Genomic DNA, 22,775 nt, shown 5'->3' with positions numbered 1-22,775 from the left:
TTAGGATATTTGTCTGTGTCACAAAAGAGGGGCATGATTTTGATGTGGTCACCGCTGCAGTTTGTTATCTGTGCAGTCATGCTGCTTACTGCAGCGGGAACAAATTATGAGTTATGACAGGACTTAGCCCCATGAGCGAATTGCTGACATTTAAAACGACAGAGTGGATTCGGTATATAACCAGTTGATTGATGAAGGAAGTTTTGTTAAAGCAAATGTAAAAAGGTAAGTTTGGGTTTTAATAAGATTATCACCATCTTTTTTTCATAAATTGCTTCACAGATGTTACAACTTAAGGTTCCTCCTTTGACATGTCTGAAAGGCACTTGGCACGGTCGCGTACAACGCCTCGACGTGAATGTCAGTATTTGTGACATAATGCCCTTGGAGAAGATTTAGAGATTGTTGTCTCTTTGCACACTCCACAAGTAGTGAACCGGATCGCAGACGAGTAACATTCTTGACAGGACCACATATTCCCTGAATAGATTTGGAAATGATGAAGGGGTTAATGTTGGGGGGTTCTCCATCAACGCCTTCAACAACCAGAAATCGTGGCCAATAGTCAACACTGAGTATAGATTTCTCATCAGAAGACACAGCAGTATCAATACGTCGTTTCTTTGATTTTGTACGAGAACCAATGAACTGTCATGTAGCCATAATGAAAGGAAATTTATTCAGCAACCCTACTCCCCACCCACCAAGGAGTGTCAACAAGGACGGTGTTGAAGTGGAATCTGACTACAAACACCAGGACTACAAGGGTGTTTTACTCCAGAAATAAAGACCGATTGATAGAATCGAGCCAATATTACCACCAATCTAGGTGAAGTAAGGGTTGAAGTGGTGTGTTTTGCAAAAGGGACACCCTTCCCTGGCTCCAGTGCCCTCTGCCATCAGAATCCCGTCGTCCACCGTCCTCCACCGACACAGGGGCAAACGGGTAGCCCAATTCGCTCGTCTCTTACGACCAGCAATGGGGTGCTGAGGACACATTCTTATCTACTCAGGGTTCCCATGGGGGTTAACTTCTTTAAGAAACGTGTTATAAACGCACATCCAATGCATTGAGAATATTCTATCATGATTCGAGGAGGTCGAAAATGTCTAGATCATCAGGGTGACACACCTGTTTGAATTTTGTCAGGAGAGAGGTGACACAAAGGATCCATGGTGTTCAAAATGATATTCTTGTATTAACCATACCTTTTCTCAGGCTTTTGCTAAAACCAGATTAGCATCTTTAACAGACTGTTAGTATTTTATTGATAAAGTATTTGTTGTTATTGTAGCTTGATACTTAACCGGATACAGCTGCGATGTGTATTGTTATCTAATGTTAATGTGATGGTACCAGAGTGTTATATTAAGGGTTTGGATGATTCTCTTTTTTGTCATTGTGAGGCCCATTTCTTGTGTCCCCCGCCGCGATATTGCTGGAATATTGTTAAAAGTGGCGTAAAACCATACTCACTCACTCACTCTTTTCAACCTTCATCTTGGGTTGAACCTCATTTGGAGACTAATCAACCAATAAATACTTTTGACACATACGGGCATTCTGTCAATAAGAACAACCAAACAATGTTTGATATTTTTGATGCCCTCAGCCTATTATATTATACACGAATAGGTATATCATTCTAACAAGAAAGGAAAGCAAATATTTGCAATGTAATATTGGTTTAATGTCGAACTTATTACAATTAATACCAGTCAGCATCACTTGCAGATATCAACATCTGCATCAGGGAACACGGCAAACCCGAAGGTCCTTGCTGGCAGCATGAGGAGCCCGCCATAGGCCTTTTGAGGGGGCATGTGAGGGATGGTGTTGTTCACATAATCCAGTCGTTTACCATTTAGTGTCACATTCCTGAAATTACAACGTTAGTATCTTGGAATCAATGCTTCCCCTTGTGCCAATAAGACACAGACTAAAGCGCCGATAACACATCAGTGAGTTTGATGTTCGATAGAAATGTATGTGACATTACAGGTCACGTTTTAGTAGGTAGCTCGTTATATGACGGCAAAGTCGTTGCATATATATATTAGCCTTTGTCATAAAGTATTAGTGTTCTGCTGCGTATTAGTCTCCACAGCATATTAATGATCATTTATCCCATACTTGCCTTGAAGTAAGCTCTATGAACTCTGGTCTGAGCCAGAAGAGATCCATATTCTTTTGGAATTGTGGGAAGGTGACGACGGTGGTATAGATGTTGACGTTGATGATGTAGACTACAACACTACCCGGCTTGTAGTTGTATACGCTATGTAAACATATGGGAAATTGTGAGACTCAAGGTTTAATATAGACACATCAGACGTCATTAACTTCCAGTACGTCACGGAAATGTGTGACTACAAAGCAGATATTTATGTTCTAGAAGTTGACGTTTAAAATGTAAAATGGAAGTAAGTAAGGATAAGAATGCTTGATAACGGTATAAGAACCTACGCCAAAACGTCGCTCTTAATTGTAATAAAGAAGTTGTTCATCCATAAATTCTTATCCTTACTTAGTACTACAACTTCTAAATGCCATTCAAAGAAGTAAAAAGGAAGTGCTTAAAAAGTCTGTACTCGTCTCTGACTGTTCCATGTGACACATCCCAACGTGTACCTGTTCTGGTTGGCACAGTGGGCGTAGACCCTGAAACTGTTGGTGGAGTTGGTCTGCACGGATAACACTTTATTCCCAACCAGTCTCTTGTAGAGCAAAGTCAGCCAGTAGTCCTGGAATGTAGCAATTGTCATACACAGGACATACATATACACACATGTATATTTAATATAGATATGAATCATTATGAACGAAAATTTATTGTATCAAATAAAAGCAACAAAACCGTATTCATAAGAAATCTCTTCTGAAAGCAGAGTCGATTGTACGGTTCCAATTATATCCAATGTATCACTCACATGTATGCGCTTAAAGTGAGTGAGTGAATGAGTATGGTTTTACACCGCTTTTAACAATATTCCAGCAATATCACGGGGGGAGGGGGGGGACACCACAAATGGGCTTCACACATTGTACCCATGTCGGGAATAAAACCCGGGTCTTTGGCGTGACGAGCGAACGCTCTAACCACAAGGCTACCCGCCCGCCCCGTATGCGGTTAAAGAGTCTGGATATGAGTCATATTGAAATTTCCACGACATCCAACGAGTTCTTCTCAGTTCGAGTCAGAGACAGATACATAATTACAGAAACATCTTCCGAAAAAGATGAATTTTAGGCCAAACAAGATAAGATATCATTTGAACTTACCGGATAAGGTTCAAACGAGTTCATCTCGATGAGAGAATAATTTTTTCCATAGTATGATTGCCTCAAAACTCCCTTAAGTCCCATCCGTGAAGCAATCCCGAGCTTGTCTAACCATCTGAAATAGCATGTCATTGAGATAGGCGTAGATCAAGGTAAGTCAATATACTGTAACATGGTGGCGTTGATTTTACGCTCAGTAGACGACCCATGGCTTCGAGGTACGGTTTCACATTCATTCATTCCAGCAGGTTTTACAACATATATGGTCATGTAGCCAGAGGCATCATACCTGAGATCTACACACTCCCAGACTAGCTTACACAAGACGAGACAATATAACTTCTCCACAGCTGACAAATGTCATCAGTAGTTTTGTGTTTATGTGTTGCTTCTGCTCCAGTTCCAGTATGGTCGTGAGATACTGGTGCCAAGTACATTCCTCTGTGGGATATGCTCGGCATAAGAACCGGATAAGAATACGGATCAGGTGGTCACCATGCAGGGTCTGGCTGATTGTGTGGCATCATACCCTGATTGTCCATGTAGTCAAGATCCGGGGTAGAATAGGTCTTCAGCAACCCATGCTTGCCGTAAAAGTCGACTGTGCTTGTCGTAAGAGGCGAATAACGGGATCGGGTGGTCAGGCTCGCTGACTTGGTTAATGCAGGTCATCGATCCCAATTGCACTGGGTTGTCTGGTCCAGACTCGATTATTTACAGACCGCCAGACCGTCATATAGCTGGAATATTGTTGAGTGTGGCGCGTTAAACAACAAACCAACCAACCAACCATGTTGTCAAGCTCTGGTTGGCCTGACTAGTTTATGTAAAGTCCGCCTCACTATGCTTTGACTATATATAACTATATCATAACAGAACATTCATCCATAACAAACGAGGCGATGGGGTAGACTCATGGATAAAGCTCGCTGTAGACCCAGGTTTGATTCCACAAATGGGTAAATTGCGTCCCAATCTCTCCCAAGCTGTGCTCCAGATATTGTATCGGTGAAGGGTTCGGGGAAATATGAAGGCTCTAGAGACCAAACGAAGTAGAGTACAGAATTACGAATGTCACCTTTTCCCCATTGAACTACACAGTTTGAAATTTTCAACGTACAATTTAAGATTTACAATGTACTCTTATGGCACAGGGAATAAACAAGGTATATTGTCACTTGGAGAAATAGAATGTGAAATAGATAGATGTTACGCTGTTCGAGCATTACAACTCTTTCCCTGTTCACTACCATTTCCGAGTTCAAATGCGGGTATCTTGTAGTTTCTGGCATTGCTATAGGTCATCAGTTCTTTGGCGTTGTCAGGGTCCCACTGTCCGTCTTTCCGCTTCAGCACGTTGAGGCCAAACACCAAGTCCCAACCCACAGTCTCCAGAAAGTTATTAAGTTTGTCCCATTCAGCACCTAAAAAATAATCAACCAAATGTACCATACAATGTGTCCGTTCGCGGCATGATGAAGCCAAGGGATAGATATGCCCGGATAAATATGCGAAGAGAAGAATTGCACGTTAGGGCTACTTTCGGTGTTTACAAAAAAAACATGGCATCGCCCAATATATAAATTACGGTCCCCGGAAGTCAAATCATTATGTAGGACAGTTGGAAAGACATCGGTTTACGTACGTACCACCAGCAAGACCACGTAAGAACAGACTGCTAACGTGTTTGTAATCATTATCAAAATAATAGTCCACCGGTCTCTGAAAACATGTTTACTGCCAGTTGTCACCAACCGACAAACTAATCACTGACCTAATGGCGTAATATATCAATTCACACATTCCAGGAACACTTGTTTTGGAACAGAGATGAGAATACGCATTACGATGATAGATGTATGATGACATTATATGATGAACAATTATGTGTACTAAGATATTGCAAACTATGTACTTAGCTCGCCATCCCGTGATGATCCAGGTTAGAATAGGTCTTCAACCCGTGCGTGCCATAAAAGGCGACTATGCTTGTCGTAGAGGCAAATTACGAGACCGTGTGGTCGGGCTCGCTGACTTGGTCAGTCACTTTTATGTCTGGTTCAGACTCAATTATTAACAGAGTATGTCTAGCTGGAATATTGCTGAGTGCGGTTTTAAACATAAACCAAACTTAGCTCGCTAACGTTTGCTAAATACCATGTACATTCCTGATACAAATATTACCTATCCCAGAACCCACTTGCGCGAAAACCTCTATTTATCTTTCTAGTGTAGTCATGTGAGGAAATGCATTGCAGATTGAATGGCTGACATGTTCATGTATGGGTTTGAACTTTGCAGGTGTCTGTACCTTATTGAAAGTGCCTGTGCTATTGTAACCACAACGTTCACAGGCGCGCTCTTCCTTCAGGGCAAATAACACACTGTTTAAATGAAGGCAATATGCTCGCTATGAAATATTGAACGTCTTGAACCAATTCAACGTTATTCAGTTTTGATTCTCGTGGTATTGAATACTTTCAAACCAGGAGTCACGTGTATGTCATGTAAACATGCCAAACCTTTTCAATCAATTCTGTCATCGTAATTATCCCTGCCAGCTCAACCGTTATGAAATGATGACAGCTATGAACCAGTTCAACAATATTTAGTTTTGACTATCGTGGCATTGAATAAACTTCGATCATCACTGCCTAGAATCATACCAGTATAAGTGGAGTCTGGACTTGTACCCCCATGACCCGTTGGGTCAAAAGTCATGAAGTCTCCAGGTGTTCCTCCTATCCTCAGGTAGCACGGAGACAATGCTTTAGCAAGTGTCTGCACTTTAGGTGAACTAGAAAAACAAGTCTTACAATAACATCTTTTCTCACAAACTAAAAAGAGTTGTTTTAGTTCAAATTTAAAAGATTATTAATCATATTTATGTTAAATAGAGTTACATTGAAACACATATGGAAATGATACACTCACCCGAAATCGAGCCCCATCCAATTTACAGATATTGGTAGCATTTGGGAATCAAATGTAACTCCAACAAAATGGTCATCTATCGTTGCTATTTCCTTGTCTGTAGCAACAGTGACAGAAACAGACTGACTCAGTGCACATTGCACATGTAAGGAGCAGAGTATAACGATCACACGTGTCACAGTCATGGTGTCAGCAGTAAAGTAAATGGAGATATAGAAATAAGACCTTTGACCTGGGGCACTGACTTTGAGTCAAGGACATACAGCTGATAAGCCAGGAATGCCACAACAGCTGCTTTCCTATCTCGATGATGGCAAAATGAAGCTAAAATGAGAAATATGTCTTTCAAGGGAGATATATGTAAATTAATGTTTATTGCAGCATTGGTCTTCTCATTCCACAAGTTTATCCGTTGGAGTTTCCATTATTATACCTTTGAAAACGACGATATTGAAATGATGATATTTCAGCTTATTTAAATGACATGATAAAGGATTGTACATGCATATCTGGCGATCGTTAAATGTTGTAGATTTTATATAAGTCAAATAATATGTGTAGCTGAAAAGAATATAATTGAATGGATAAGATGACATTTACTTGCACTAACGGAACAGACTGACTCACTGTACATTAATCATGCAAGGATCAGAGTATAACAAGCACACGTCTCACAGTCATGGCGTCCTCAGCACTGCATGTAAGTACCTATATAAAGAAGTATAACATTTAATGTGAATGACTGACCTCGTGTCAATGGCAAAGCTCTGATAAGCCAGAACAGATAAAACAACTTGTTTATTTCAGTACGATGATGGATTTTTTTAAAGTATAATAAAATGCTTTTATGGACCCAGGTATATCTGACATAACGTAATGAACCTATGTATTATGCTAATTGTACCAGTTTATCAAGTTTGACAGTGTACAATGATACTGCCTTAACAAGATGAAGAAATGACAATGTCTTCATAATTAAACATATTCAGGTTTTAAAAAAAAACATGCGACCATTTATCATTGTATATATTTGTATACAACATTCACACTCAACAGAACAATGAAGCCATGACATAACTTTCACATTCATTTTATTGAATGTTATATTGTAAAGAGCCCCATGGACAGCAATTGTGTGTATACCTTATCTAACTGTTCGAAAGATACAAATTTATTATTTGTGATGCTGTTTTGTGTTTTAACTCCAGTGCATGTCCAAAGTACGCCCCGTGCGGACTCTGAATTCGAAAAGGTCCCAAGCAACCTATGTTTGTCGAAAGAAGCGACTAAATGGATCGCGTGGTCAGGTTCGGTGACATGGTTGATTGCAACCCAATCCCAATTGCGTGGATGGTTGCTCATGATATCAATCGCTGGAGGGTCAGATCCAAACTGCATTATTAACAAGAAGCCATCATAGAGGTGGAATATTGTTAAGCAAAAGACAAACAAACAAACTAAAATATATATTACTCACTTTACGACATGAAGTTGTAGTCATGAAGAAATAACTTTTTAAACAATGTTTTCTTTCTTAATACGGTTCGTTACCGGCATCAGTGGCATCGATGTGTCTATCTTAATAATTATAGTATGCATTCTCAATACATTTCCATGATGTCGATGCACATATTAAAAAGAAACAAAACCATGTCGACTAGTTAAGTGGCAATAGCCGTATCCAGGATGTATCAACAATATTTTTTCAATTACAGTTTTTAAGTTTACACGAAATACTGTTTTTTTCTGAGGTCGTGTAAACGAAAGAGTTTTACATTCATGTTATTTCATGATTCAGAATGTTGTACAATGTTGTTGTTGTTGTTGTTTTTTAAAATTATGATTCGTTTTTATGATTTGTTACAGACATCATATGTTTTGATATGTTTGTCTTTGAATTATAGCGTACCTTCTGAATAATTTCATTTCATGATGCCATGATGCGAATCTATAAACAAACAAAACCATGTCAACTAGTGAAGTGGCAATGACTTATGCCGAATGTATCAACAATATTTTATCCATGACCATTTTACACGAAATGCTGCTTTTTCTGAGGTCAAGTTAACGAGTTTGTTTAACGTCCATGTTGTTTCACGTTAACACCGTTCTCAATATCACAATGGGGAATTCCCGAGGGTGCCAAATTAAAAAATGGTCACGTATGTAAAAGGGAAACAGCAATGAGTATGCGTAAGCATGTTCAGATGTCAATAAATTTCTTTTTGTGTAAGCAACTGACAATTCAGAAAACAATTAACAAAACTAACCATGAAAGGCATTGAATACCGGTAAATTGTCAAGTAGCCATGGAGGGAATATGTCCGGATCTACCCAGACTGACACGTCCAGGTCAGTTTGAACATTGATTTACTCTTTACGAGCATGAACCTTTTGACTAACATTTCTGACTTGAACAAGTCCTAACGACAATGTAAATGGTGTTCGTGGTTCAATAACGATGTACATCATCTTCCAGCAATAACGTGCAACCCGTACCTACATATTGACAGTAGCGGATGACCTCGCTTAGGTGAACACTACCAAGCTGACTGTCGTCCTTTTTCCGATGAACGGCAGTATGTCACGTGATTACGTTGTCAATCGAGCGGAGACATACAGAACTGCTTTAGGGGGATTCATCAATGTCTACAAATAAAAATAATTTGGGAAAACTGAGAGCGACATCGAGTCAGGCTATGAATTATGCAGGCTTTGAGGCCAGACAGATCATACATATGAAATGAAGCGTCCATTCTAAGCTATAACAGAGAATGTTCGATTTACCCAAAGACATCATTAAGCTCCACATCCTGTCGTGTATTGCTTCGGGAAATCCAACCGCGCCGCCTCAAGCGGCAATTGAGTATGACTCAAACACAATCCAAAAGTTCACAGAAAGTTAATAGCAATCCATTTTCAGCATCAGCTGGGTCTGGATTTCTTTCCAACGCTAACTTTACTGGGTGCAACTTTTATCTCCAGCGAATGACATTGCGGTAGCCGCCATTTTCTGCCGTTTATAAAAGCAAGGGATGTCACTCCCAATGGAATGTTTGGAACGGATGACGTCACGACGTCACGACTCGCCGCGTTGATATAGTTCGTTTTAAATAATTAAATTTTGATGTTTAATAGGTTATTTTCTTATGATTTATGTATCTGTCAATATAAGGATTGATGTTGTATTTGTTGAAGTTCTAACAGCTTCGTGGTAAATTTGCTCACGTGAGGCACTGTCTTCATCAGCTGATGAACGTCAAGAAAATACAACTTCAATCCTTAAATATACAATGTGCTGTTTTAAGCCTGCATGGATATAGACATTTGTGGAGTGAAACATGAGGTCCAACATCGGTCATGTCCCATTAGTCATACGCCCATTTGTCATACTCCCAATAGTTCTACAGCAAATGAGGGATTAGTTAAAACAACAATAGGCATATACCCTTTGGTCAAAATGGATTAGTCCACTAATTAGAAAGCTTGGGATTAGTTTAAATAAATACCTATGATAATTTAGGAACAAGTACAGGATTCATCTCAAACTATTTACTGTTCTTAACTGAGTTAAAAAAAACACAAACTAGTACATAAAAGTGTCTATGTTTTAGACTCTAGCATATCACTCTTGTTATCATGGCAGGATTGATTGAAGTGGAATATGTTGCTTCTAGGCGATATACAGGCGATCCCTGGCTCTGTTACCGGAAGCTGACGCCCAAGATGTCTGGGTCGACGTCATGGACGATACGCCAGAACTAGACAACGCTCAGAGAGTTAATGATTATATTGTAACAACTTGGGTTGATGATGATGCTAGATTCCCCATCCCTCTATGGAATCACCACCGATCATTGGACCTCGCACGAACAATAATCTGGAAGGGTTCCACTACCGACTAAACAAGTCTCTGCCACATCATCATCCAGACATTTATCGTTTTGTTGAACTTATCAAGCAGATTGAGAAGTCTGACTCTGCCAAGATGCGTCAAATTGACTTTGGTGCTGCTCCCCAAGGCAGAAAGCGAGTGTATCGCGAGAAGGAAAACCGACTTATCATATTGTGGGACCAACACCAAGAAGGTCAGAAAAAATGTGTTCAGTTTCTGGATGCTGCTGATTATCTGTATCCAACTGACCATTAAATGTGAAACTGCAAACTCAAAATGTTAATATGTGATCCTGCGTTAATGATCATTTAATTTACAATGATTACTTAATGTGATTATTTATGTATATATGTCATATAAGATTATAGGTCATTGATGATGATATGTGCTATATTGAATATATATGCTATGCCGAGGAGCATTAAAAGATTATTAAAAGTATCAAAAGTTGTAATTTTATGTTTCTTGGATCAGTCCACTTTAATTGTGGGTATTACAAAGGTAGTTGTTGGTGCAGTCAACCATACCATATGTTGTTTTAACCCGTATGACTAATGGGCCGTATGACTAATGGGAGGACACCCCAACATCAGGGTTACAGGGCAACTTGGTTGATTGCAGTGATGTTGCCAGCAACGATTGGACATTGAGAAGTGCTGAGCTAGAATCAGCTCACTCTATCTGTTCCTGTCCTCGAGACTGATTCGTCCATCACATATTTATATTTATTTGTTCATGCTTTTTTAAATTGCCGTAATTTGTTGAAGCTGATCTTGCCGCTTCTTCCCGACAGCTAACCCCAAAGAGACAAAAATGTCAACTCTTATTTCACATAATTTACATCTTGACCCAGGAGTGAAAAAATCACAGGATCACATAGTCTCTTTTTAACTCAAAGTCCCGGGGACAATCTAATGCTTTGAGATATGACTAATTCACTTCGGTTATAACTCTATCTGTTCTCGACAATTAGCAATGAACGAGTAATTGTCCTTAGTTGAGTTTACTGTTTTACTAATGTCCAAGCAATATCACAGCTAGGAATAAGAGGAATTAGATGTGAGCCTTTTCACATATATCGTTCCTTGGAGCAAAACGCTAAAATCAACTAATAGTCGGGGAGCCAATAGTGCTTGAAGCGCATTTGAGGGAAATCAACCCGGGCCTTCTGCCTGGCGTACGTGCGCTTGAAGCACTGTGGGCTACCCGACCCATAGTTGATTCTAGCGTTTTGCACCAAGGAATGATACCTGTGAATAGGCTCACATCTAGTTAATGAAGTAACATTTAAAAATAGTCATGTCCACTATTTACTTTCTTCATGTAAACGTGACTATGAATGCACAATGCGCAGTCATGCAAATATCAATATCGTTTTCAGAAAAGGAATTTACAATACTGCCTTTCCGAACTTTTAAGAGTCTTATTCAACCAGAAAAAAATATTTATCTACATTAACATCAAGAACCCTTCGTCGTCCTTTTATCTCGTAGGAATGTAATTCTAACTTGAATGTCTTTCAGCTGGCGTTTCGGATGAAATAAGTTGTTTCTCTGTCCGTGTCAGTTGGGATCTCATGTTTGGTCTGAATGTTCTTGAAAGACATGAAGGGCAATGGGATCCTACTAATGTTGAGGTGTTCTTAGACTACATCTCAAAGAAAGGATATCAACTGTATGACCTGGAGCTTGGCAACGGAAGGCAGTAAAAATTGAATTGTAACTTTAACCATCTGAAATTAATTTCAGCAGTGTAAGGCAATGAAAGGCTTGTTATCACCACTGTCAACTGAGTTTTGTTTATTTGTATGTTTATTTGTTTTTAATGCCTCACTCAGCAATATCCCAACTCTATGACGGCGTCTGTAAATAAACGCCAGTCCAGTGATCTATAGCATGAGCATCGATCTACGCAACTGGGATTCGATGACAAGCATCAACAAAGTCAACGAGCCTGATCACCCGATTGTGATAGTCGCATTCCTACGACAAACATTGTTATGTACCTATATTACATATTTGAATATATAATGCAACATTTACAGGTTTGTTTCAGAACCATGGTATTTTCCTCACAAGTTCGACATAACAGTCACCGGCCAGGAGCTGTGTTTGGACTTTGAGCGACTGGTTCGATTCCCGATATGGGTACAATGTGTGAAGCCCATTTCTGGTGTCCCGCTCCGTGGATATTGCTGGAATATTGCTAAAAGCGGCGTAAAACCATACTCACTCACTCACTCACTCACTAGAACAGGAATAATCTTTCCAGTGGTACATTGTGTATAAAAGAAATATGTGATTCGTGCATGAACTGATAATAGTTGATATAAGTAACTGTACTTGCAGCTCGTTTCCAGGTGGCTTCATAAACCTGGAATCTCGGCCAGATATAGAATTAAAGGGGTGATGCGACAGGTGCTCCTCGAGGGCCCGAATAGGCTTATAATTATAAGCTTCTCATGGTCCACGATATATATACATGTATGTTAAATGTCAAAAAACGTTTTCACAATCGAAATACATGTAGCGCGGGAAGTCCCTACGGTGACTGGTCAAATTGTCCCACACGTAAAAATATCCGGCAATAACAGTCACCTGTACCAAAGTGCTACGCTTATTGTTCTTATAATTTTAAATATATACAGTGAAAGCTGTAACTAAAATGACACGATATTGGAATTTCTTCCGGCCATTGCATCAAATTCTCTTTTTATACGTACATGTACTTGTTTCATCTTCTAAATAATAATAGTCTTTGACTTAACTGATCTGAACTAGAACGTATATCCTGTAAACCACGTTTAGGGAGATTTCCACGGCGATCGACGACTAAGTGAGATCGTTTATCGCCTGACTAACGCCGTTAGAATTTGGCACAGTTGTCTAATTTTGGTATGTTAACATGTGCTTCTCATGTCTGTTTGAATGTGTGCTATTCAAAAAACAATACGTTTTTATTATTTTTTTACAAATTTAAATCTTTATTCACATTTAAAAAAATACAATGTGCAACATTTGAACAATTATACATTATTCAAAATCCATTACCTTTCAAAACATATTGCAAATATAGATAATCATAAAATACAATATCATACTGTTATTCTTTGCTAGGATTGAAAAGTCTGTGGAAGGAAGACCAGAACTGTATAAAATTGAAAGAAAGCTGTATAATTGCAATTTGAGAAGGCAATTAATTTGGTCAAAGTGTAGTATCTAATTACTTTAAGTTGAATATATTTCAACTTTAGCTGAAAACCCTTTCGTGATTGTTTAAACACGATACATTTGATATGTAATACAACTACATTGAGAGAGTTGTCACCCTTCCACAGATATCGTTAACCAGTTGAGAACAAGCTCCCACGTCTGAGCAACATATTCACAATCATAAAATCAAAAACAATAATGTACATACAGTTGAGTACGGGAATGGAATCTTTTACAGTGAGAAAGCTGTCAAATTGGATCCAAGACTACACAGCCTTTTTCAACTATTTTAGCAACACATATCATTCTCGAATGGTTCAATAAATAATATAAATTGTAGCTGCACACAATATATAGATAACAGATTTCTGAATCACAAAAGGTTTTTATTGTAAATGTAATAAGGTGTTGATGTTTTAAATAGTTTTCATTATACATTTATTTACCCTGCATGATCTAAATTATCAATGTGTGATCTACATTTGTATTTAGTAATATTTGATTTATTTTGTATCCTTACTAAAAAATATAATATATAAAAAGTATATCTTGTCTGAGTGAGTGAGTGAGTGAGTATGGTGTTATGCCGCTTTTAGCAATATTCCAGCTATATCACGGCTGGGGAATGAATCGATTCTTGCATTTATTTAAAAGGATTTCTTAACAATTCTGGATTATATTTGTTCCCTCCATATGATGCAGTTTAGCTTGGCCAAAAGTGACAAAAGGGAAAGATATTATTACTGAACCGACATGGGTACAATGTGTGTAGCCCATTTCTGGTGTCCCCCGCCGTGATATTGCTGGAATATTGCAAGAAGCTGCGCAAAACCATACCCACTCACTATTATTACAGAAAAAAACACTTGTTAACGATTTTGCTAGTTTAATTTCATAGTACACTGCTAACTCCATTAGTTCATTGATCTACGATCATTATCTATTTAAAATACAATTCTCATTTATTAAAAGAAATATGAACAAAAAAGTGTTATTTCATGGATTGGCCATACAAGTATATTTTGTGCAAATGTAGGCAGCCAAGTGAGAAATATGAGAGAATGTGTTTCCTGGTGGTCTTTGTGAAACACATTTTGTTGGGTTTTTTAGCGCATGAAGAGTATATACATTCAACAACACAATACAATACATCACAATGTAATGAAGTACAATACAATACAAATCGAGGTAATTCCTATTTTCGTTATTTTGTCTTTCACGTATCCTAGATATTGATAATAATTGTACTGTAAGAACAACAACAATTATTTCTTTCACCTGTGTAAGTTCCTGGTGAAATTCATGTTTTCATAAATTAGATATAAATATCAACAACACATCATAACACACGAAGTATGAATAAGCGGTTTGCATGGTGCGTGAGTAAGCCCCAGTTAGGGCCAATCACCGATTTTGCCTACGTTTGCGTTTGCGAATACGGTCTGCGACTGCGATTTAGAGTATCAAGTGATATTATGTCATGTTAAACTCACTGACAGCGCCAATGTGATTGTGTTTTGGGGGCTGGTTTGCATTTTCTTCTACGTTGCGATATATCAATCAGGGGGCCTTTAAATCGCATTGCATTATATATCGTAGCGATGAAATCTAAATCTAAATCTTGATTCTTAAGACCCGTGATTACGGTCATGTGACCTTGATATTCCTTGCAGTTCTAAAACCACATGTAAGAGGCCATACTTTAAAATGGCATTAAAATGAAAAATCGTGAGGGTATTGCAGCAACTGTCGACATGGAAGCTTTCTTGCAGTTGGTTAAAAGTAGGCTTGCTCTCTCTACGACCACAAACATCCTGATGACAGAGATTTGGATGTTGTTGCCTTTTTCCAAAATCGCTGACGTAAACATGAGATTTCTACGATTGCAGACACAAACGCAAACGGAGACAGTGATCTAAAATAGGTTTGTTGAAAAGATTTGCTGCGTATGAAAACCTTACAATGAACTTGATAGAATCTATGTTTACTTACTTCTGTGTATTGATACGACAGAATAACTTGTTCATTGCTAGTAAAGAATAAATTATGTCCGATATTTGGTTATCAATTTGAGTATTTTGGGGGGTTATTTATCCCAATTTACTTTTTGTCCCGACACTGAAACTGATTGAAGGTAATCTTTGAAACATTCAGCGTATGAAATAATCACGACCACTTCCGTCAATTTCTGTAACGTCAAAACACTGAAATTTCATCGGGACTTTTTATCGGTAAATTAATCTCGTGGACAAGTCCCAATGAATGTGTACTTTGACATAAAAATCAAATGCCTATTATAGATAGGATATGTACTTTCAATGATATGAATTTCTTGCCAATTAGATGTGAGACAAGGGCACTTTATTGACTTCAGTTGTCACATTAGGGCATTTTCATATTACGACAAATGTAGAAAAGTAGCAAACCTAGAATACCATTATATTCCCCGTTGGCTAGTTCCGTGCATATATCATTTGAAATTGCCGACTTTAGATACTGTTGGAAAGAGAATCAACTAGAGTTATACAATGTGTGAAATAAGAACAGCGTAACGCTTTTGATACAATGTGTACGTTTTTGAAACCACGACTTCATCACAATGCGGGGCTGGGCAGTATACAAAGCCAGTTGACGGCCAAGCTCAGTGAGTGAGTGAGTGAGTTAAGATTTAACGTCACATTTCAGCAATATCGTGACGAGAAGTACATTAATAATACATAGATTTAGACTAAATACAAATCTGTCAACGAAGGACAGTACAATAACTAGGATATCACAGATTCTAGTTGAGAATATATATAAGAGCAATAAGTGTCGCTGAACAACACAATATATAAATGGGCTAGGGATCGTCAGTAACTAAAGGGAGATCCCAGCTCCATGAGGGTTAAAGTGATATGTCACAATAACGCGCTGAGCGGTATACAAAGCCAGTTGACCGCCCAACTAAATGAGGGTTAAAGTGATGTGTCATAATAAGGCGCTGAGCGGTATACAAAGCCAGATGACGGCCCAGCTCAATGAGGGTGAAAGAAATATGTCACCTGTCGTATTTTGTACATTTCCATCGGCTCCTGCCATAACTAACATGTGAAGCCATTATTTCGATCCACTCACTGATGCTCTATCGACTCGTGTTATTATTTAAATTTACATGAACTCTGGTAGCATATCAAAACATCAATTCCATTCGCTCTTCCATGCTCATGAAGAGGTATATAACCAGTGCACAACCTTTTGACACCCACGCATAATGTTCCAAGATGCAGTGTGGCCCCATTGTTATTCTGTACATTCACAATAGCTCCAGCCCTCAGTACCATATCATCACATTTTTGGTAACCACTCTTTAATGCAGAGTGGTGTGTCGCTTGTGTTTGTTGTGTAATTTTACCAGCTCGGATATTCAGTGACAGATCGACATTCTTTCGATCCATGCATTGATGCTCCATGAAGTAGTGTGGCTCCGTTGTTATTCTGAACATTCACATCAGCTCCAACCGTCAGTAACAGGTCAAGACACTCTTTCCATCGTGACATTGATGCGCCACGAAGTGGTGTGTTGCCTGTGTTATTCTGTACATTCACACCAGCTCCAGGCTCCAGTAATATATCAACACACTCTTTCGATCCATGCATTGATGCTCCATGCAGTAGCGTGTCGTCCGCACTGTCTCTTCGTTAACATCAACTCAAAGCTTCAATAACACATCAACAAACAATTACGACCCATGCATTGATACTCCATGTGGTGGCGTGTCGACCGTACTATTCTCTACGTTTACACCAGCTCCAGCCTTCAGTAACAGATCAACACACTCTTTCGTAGACGCATTGATCCTCCATAAAGTGGTGTGTTGCCTGGTGTATTATGTACATTCACTTCAGCTCCAACCTTCAGTAACACATCAATCCGTTCTTTCGATCCACGCATTGATCCTCCATAAAGCTATGTGTCGCCTGTGTTATTTTCTACATTCACAGCAGCTCCAGCCTTCAGTAACAGGTCAACACACACTTTCGTTCATAGAATTGCTACGCCATGAAGTGGTGTGTTGCCAGTGTTGTTTTGTAATTGGACATCAGCTCTAGCCTTCAGTAAGAGATCAACACATTCTCTCGATCCAGATTTTGATGTTTTATGGGGTGGTGTGTCGCCAGTGCTATACTGTACTTTTACATCAGCTCCAGTCTTCAGTAACAGATCAACACACTCTTTCGATCCATGCATTGATGCTGCATGGAGTGCTGTGTCTCCTGTTTCGTTTTGTACTTTTACATCAGCGCCGGCCTTCAGTAACATATCGACACACTTTTGAGATCCACACCTCATGCGTTATGAAGTGGTCTGTCGCCTGATCTATTCTGTACCTGTATATCAGCTCCAGCCTTCAGTAACAGGTCAACACACTCTTTCGATCACACATTGATGCTCTATGGGGTGCCGTGTAGCCTGAGTTGTTTTGTACTTTTACATCAGCCCCAGCCCCCAGTAACAGATCAACACACTTTCGAGATCCACACCCTGATGCTTCATGAAGTGGAGAGTCGCCTGACTCGTTTTGTACTTTTACATCAGTTCCAGCCTCCAGTAGCATATCGACACACTTTTGAGATCCACACCTCATGCGTTATGAAGTGGTCTGTCGCCTGATCTATTCTGTACCTGTATATCAGCTCCAGCCTTCAGTAACAGGTCAACACACTCTTTCGATCACACATTGATGCTCTATGGGGTGCCGTGTAGCCTGAGTTGTTTTGTACTTTTACATCAGCCCCAGCCCCCAGTAACAGATCAACACACTTTCGAGATCCACACCCTGATGCTTCATGAAGTGGAGTGTCGCCTGTCTCGTTTTGTACTTTTACATCAGCTCCAGCCTTCAGTAACACGTCAACACACTTTTGAAATCCACGTCTGGATGCGTTATGAAGTGGTGTGTCACCTGATCTATTCTGTACCTGTATATCAGCCCCAGCCTTTAGTAACAGTTCAACACACTCTTTCGATCCTTGGATTGATGCTCCATGAAGTGAAGTGTAGCCTGAGTTGTTTTGTACTTTTACATCAGCACCAGCCTTCAGTAACAGTTCAACACACTTTTGAGATCCACACCTGGATGCTTCATGAAGTGGAGTGTCGCCTTTCTCGTTTTGTACTTTTACATCAGCTCCAGCCTTCAGTAACACGTCAACACACTTTTGAGAGCCAAACATTGATGCGTTATGAAGTGGTGTGTCGCCTGATCTATTCTGTACCTGTATATCAGCCCCAGCCTTCAGTAACAGTTCAACACACTCTTTCGATCCTTGGATTGATGCTCCATGAAGTGAAGTGTAGCCTGAGTTGTTTTGTACTTTTACATCAGCCCCAGCCTTCAGTAACAGTTCAACACACTTTTTCGATCCATACATTGATGCTAAATGGAGTGCTGTGTAGCCTGAGTTGTTTTGTACTTTTACATCAGCCCCAGCCTTCAGTAACAGTTCAACACACTTTTGAGATCCACACCTGGATGCTTCATGAAGTGGAGTGTCGCCTTTCTCGTTTTGTACTTTTACATCAGCTCCAGCCTTCAGTAACAGTTCAACACACCCTTTCAATCCATACATTGATACTCTATAGAGTGTCGTGCGTCCTATCTTATCCCCAACATTCACGCCATCCTTCTGTAACAGGTCAAAACGCTCTTTCATTCCACGTCCTGATGCGTTATGAAGTGGAGTGTCGCCTGTCTCGTTTTGTACTTTCACATCAGCTCCAGCCTTCAGTAATATATCAACACACTTTTGAGATCCAAACATTGATGCAATATGAAGTGGTGTGTCGCCTGATCTATTCTGTACCTGTATATCAGCCCCAGCCTTCAGTAACAGTTCAACACACTCTTTCGATCCATGGATTGATGCTCCATGAAGTGGAGTGTAGCCTGAGTTGTTTTGTACTTTTACATCAGCCCCAGCCTTCAGTAACAGTTCAACACACTTTTTCGATCCATACATTGATGCTAAATGGAGTGCTGTGTAGCCTGAGTTGTTTTGTACTTTTACATCAGCTCCAGCCTTCAGTAACAGTTCAACACACTTTTGAGATCCACACCTGGATGCTTCATGAAGTGGAGTGTCGCCTTTCTCGTTTTGTACTTTTACATCAGCTCCAGCCTTCAGTAACACGTCAACACACTTTTGAGATTCAACCTTTGATGCGTTATGAAGTGGTGTGTCGCCTGTTCTATTCTGTACCTGTATATCAGCCCCAGCCTTCAGTAACAGTTCAACACACCCTTTCAATCCATACATTGATACTCTATAGAGTGTCGTGCGTCTTATCTTATCCCCAACATTCACGCCATCCTTCAGTAACAGGTCAAAACGCTCTTTCATTCCACGCCCTGATGCGTTATGAAGTGGAGTGTCGCCTGTCTCGTTTTGTACTTTCACATCAGCTCCAGCCTTCAGTAATATATCAACACACTTTTGAGATCCAAACATTGATGCGTTATGAAGTGGTGTGTCGCCTGATCTATTCTGTACCTGTATATCAGCCCCAGCCTTCAGTAACAGTTCAACACACTCTTTCGATCCATGGATTGATGCTTCATGAAGTGAAGTGTAGCCTGAGTTGTTTTGTACTTTTACATCAGCCCCAGCCTTCAGTAACAGTTCAACACACTTTTTCGATCCAAACATTGATGCTGCATGGAGTGCTGTGTAGCCTGAGTTGTTTTGTACTTTTACATCAGCTCCAGCCTTCAGTAACAGTTCAACACACTTTTGAGATTCACACCCTGATGCTTCATGAAGTGGAGTGTCGCCTTTCTCGTTTTGTACTTTTACATCAGCTCCAGCCTTCAGTAACACGTCAACACACTTTTGAGATTCAACCTTTGATGCGTTATGAAGTGGTGTGTCGCCTGTTCTATTCTGTACCTGTATATCAGCCCCAGCCTTCAGTAACAGTTCAACACACTCTTTCGATCCATAGATTGATGCTTCATGAAGTGGTGTGTTTCCTGTGTTATCCTCTACATTTACTCTCGCTGCAGCTGCCGGGGTGTCTCTTGGCTTGATACCTGAATTATTGTCAGCTTTCTGCTTTCTGAAACCTTCAGCCGATTGACCAACTTCTTTTTCGTCTTCTTCGTGAGACGTATAAAGCTGTTCAAGTAAAAATAGAAGAACCTCTTGGCTTCCTCGCTTGCACGCTGCGTGTAGTGCAGTATTTCCATTTGGAGCCACCATGCCGACATTTGCTCCTTTTCCCGTCAAAACTCTCACGACATCCAGGTTTCCACTTTCACATGCTGCATGAAAAGGGAGTTTTCCATCCTTCGATATCATATTGACTGTGGCCCCTTTATCAAACAGCATCTCAACAACATCCAGATTCCCACTTTTACATGCAGCACATACTTCATCGCCACTAAGGTCTGCTCCTGCCACAAGTAAAGTCTTAACAATGTTCGCATGTCCAATTGTACATGCTTCATACAGAGGCTTAAAATGGAAATCGTGACTAGCAACATTTGCTCCTACCTCCAGCAAAGCTTTCACAACTCCCTCCGTGCCTTTCCGACATGCCCAAACCAGAGACATGTCCTTACATTCACTATCAACATCAACTCTATCCAGCACCAGTTTTACAACTTCTTCCTCGCCACTGAAACAAGCCGCATATAGAGGAGACGTACGATAGTTATCCACATAACCTACTGCTCCTCTATCCAGTAATAGTTTGACTAGGCCCTTGTGACCAGACCAACACGCTAGAGAAAGTGAAGTTTGTCCCATCTCATCTGTTACATCAATATCTACACCCTTGTCAATCACATACTCCACAGCTGACACAAGACCATATACACACAGGTAATGCAGCACAGTTATGTCATTTACGTCAGATGCATTCAGATCAGGATGAAGGCGGAGTATCTGGTGTACAAAGTTACAATGTCCAGTTTCAGCTGCTATCATCAGCGGGGTCTGTTCACGTGCTCCGTAGGTCGCATTGATGTCCAGTTTTACATGTTGTATCAGATATGTCAGCACATAACCTGCAGCATGTTTGCACACACCCAATAAGATCTCATCTATCTCCGTCTGATGCAGTGTAATGTTTCCCTTCTCCAGTATGTATTTCACCATGGCTGAAGATTTGTTGCTTGACAGCAACTCAAAACAAGATTCTCGTGTTGTTCTATCAGTGATTCTCAGAAATGTATATATAGATATTTGATATTGTACTTTCAGTATGTTCATCAGTTTATCAATGAAATCAGGATCACAACAGATTTGGTGTGAGATTACATATGCCAAGTTGCCCTGCTGAACCTCCAGGGCAAATCTCTGCACCAAGTTGTCAATGCAGAAAAGTGGAATTTCTGCAACCAAACCTTGGTTTTCAACAGTCCCATGCCTAAGTCGCTGGTTGATGAATGAGAGACTACAATTCTCAATGACAAATACTGGATCTTTTTCAGTCAGAAGAAATGCAACACTGTCATAGATTGATGGATGGTCAAACATGTATGTACCATCTTCCAGCTTCAGATATGACCCAACAAGTTCATTGGCAGATGATACACAGTCATACATCTTGTATTTGTCTTTATACAATTCAGACTGGGACACTTTCCCATCTCCTTTGATCATTGCCTTCAGGAGTTGACACTTTGATTTATTGTTTATTAATTTCTGCAACGTTTGGTTTAGAAATTCAAGAGGACTCGTGAAAAACCCCTTTGCTGATATCTTGGCATTCTGTTTAAAGGCCGTGACAAAAAGTCTACAGACATGTGGAAACCCATGTGGACACGCGATGTGGCTTAATTCAAAAATGACTTTTTTCTCAATGTCAACACCTTCCATTTGAAAAATTGATTTCAAAATATTCAGTTTTTCTTCATGATCTCTGGTTGGTGAGAGTTCGACTAGATGTTTACTGCTTGTAACATAATCCCTCGCTCTTCCAAGGTCTGGTAAAGAGGATTTTAGTACATAATCACGTCCCACAAGAATAAATAAAGATTGTTTCTTTCGATTTTGCTCTGGATTGATGTCGTCAGTTGAACCATTTAAAGTTAGCTCCAAGTCAGGATTTTGCAAATCAAGAATGGGACGAAGAGAGGGTCTCCACTTGGTCCACTCTGCAACGTCAAATTCCAGATCACCAAATATATCATCCATCATAATCACTGGGTTGGTACAAGTCCTGGTTACCTCATTGAATTCGTCTGGGGACACAACTTGGAATACTTGTCTCCCTTGGCTGTGCAGATCTCTGAGGGCCAAATAGGCAACTGTAGACTTCCCCTCTCCTGGTCTTCCCTTTATTGTCACCCATGTTGCTCCTCTGTCAATCTTCTCCATCACCTCCTGATGTGCCTGAGTCTTAACCATACCTTGGGTCCATGACTGTATCCTTGATTCTGTTCGTTCTGAAAAATTATAATAC

At 39.8% G+C, this 22,775-nt stretch overlaps 1 protein-coding gene and 3 pseudogenes across 1 annotated transcript; 1 reads left to right on the top strand and 3 right to left on the bottom strand.

The window, feature by feature from the left end:
- LOC139477808 (uncharacterized) overlaps positions 1-11,820 on the top strand; it is a 174,529-nt pseudogene extending 162,709 nt beyond the window's left edge.
- Positions 1,725-3,392, bottom strand: LOC139477793 (hyaluronoglucuronidase-like). Its single transcript, XM_071260211.1, has 4 exons — positions 3,284-3,392; positions 2,633-2,745; positions 2,139-2,279; positions 1,725-1,879 (listed from the first exon to the last, which is right to left on the bottom strand). The coding sequence occupies exons 1-4, from the start codon at positions 3,365-3,367 to the stop codon at positions 1,726-1,728; spliced, it is 492 nt and encodes a 163-aa protein (XP_071116312.1). The 5' UTR covers positions 3,368-3,392; the 3' UTR covers position 1,725.
- LOC139477858 (heparanase-like) lies at positions 4,493-6,613 on the bottom strand (annotated as a pseudogene).
- A 5,833-nt stretch (positions 11,821-17,653) lies between the features above and the next one.
- Positions 17,654-22,775, bottom strand: part of LOC139477786 (uncharacterized) — a 31,034-nt pseudogene continuing 25,912 nt past the window's right edge.

This window comes from Haliotis cracherodii, unplaced genomic scaffold, assembly GCF_022045235.1.
Source record: "Haliotis cracherodii isolate W230 unplaced genomic scaffold, xgHalCrac1.p SCAF_36, whole genome shotgun sequence".
Lineage (NCBI taxonomy): Eukaryota > Metazoa > Mollusca > Gastropoda > Lepetellida > Haliotidae > Haliotis > Haliotis cracherodii.
This window is presented reverse-complemented; position numbering and strand designations above follow the sequence as displayed.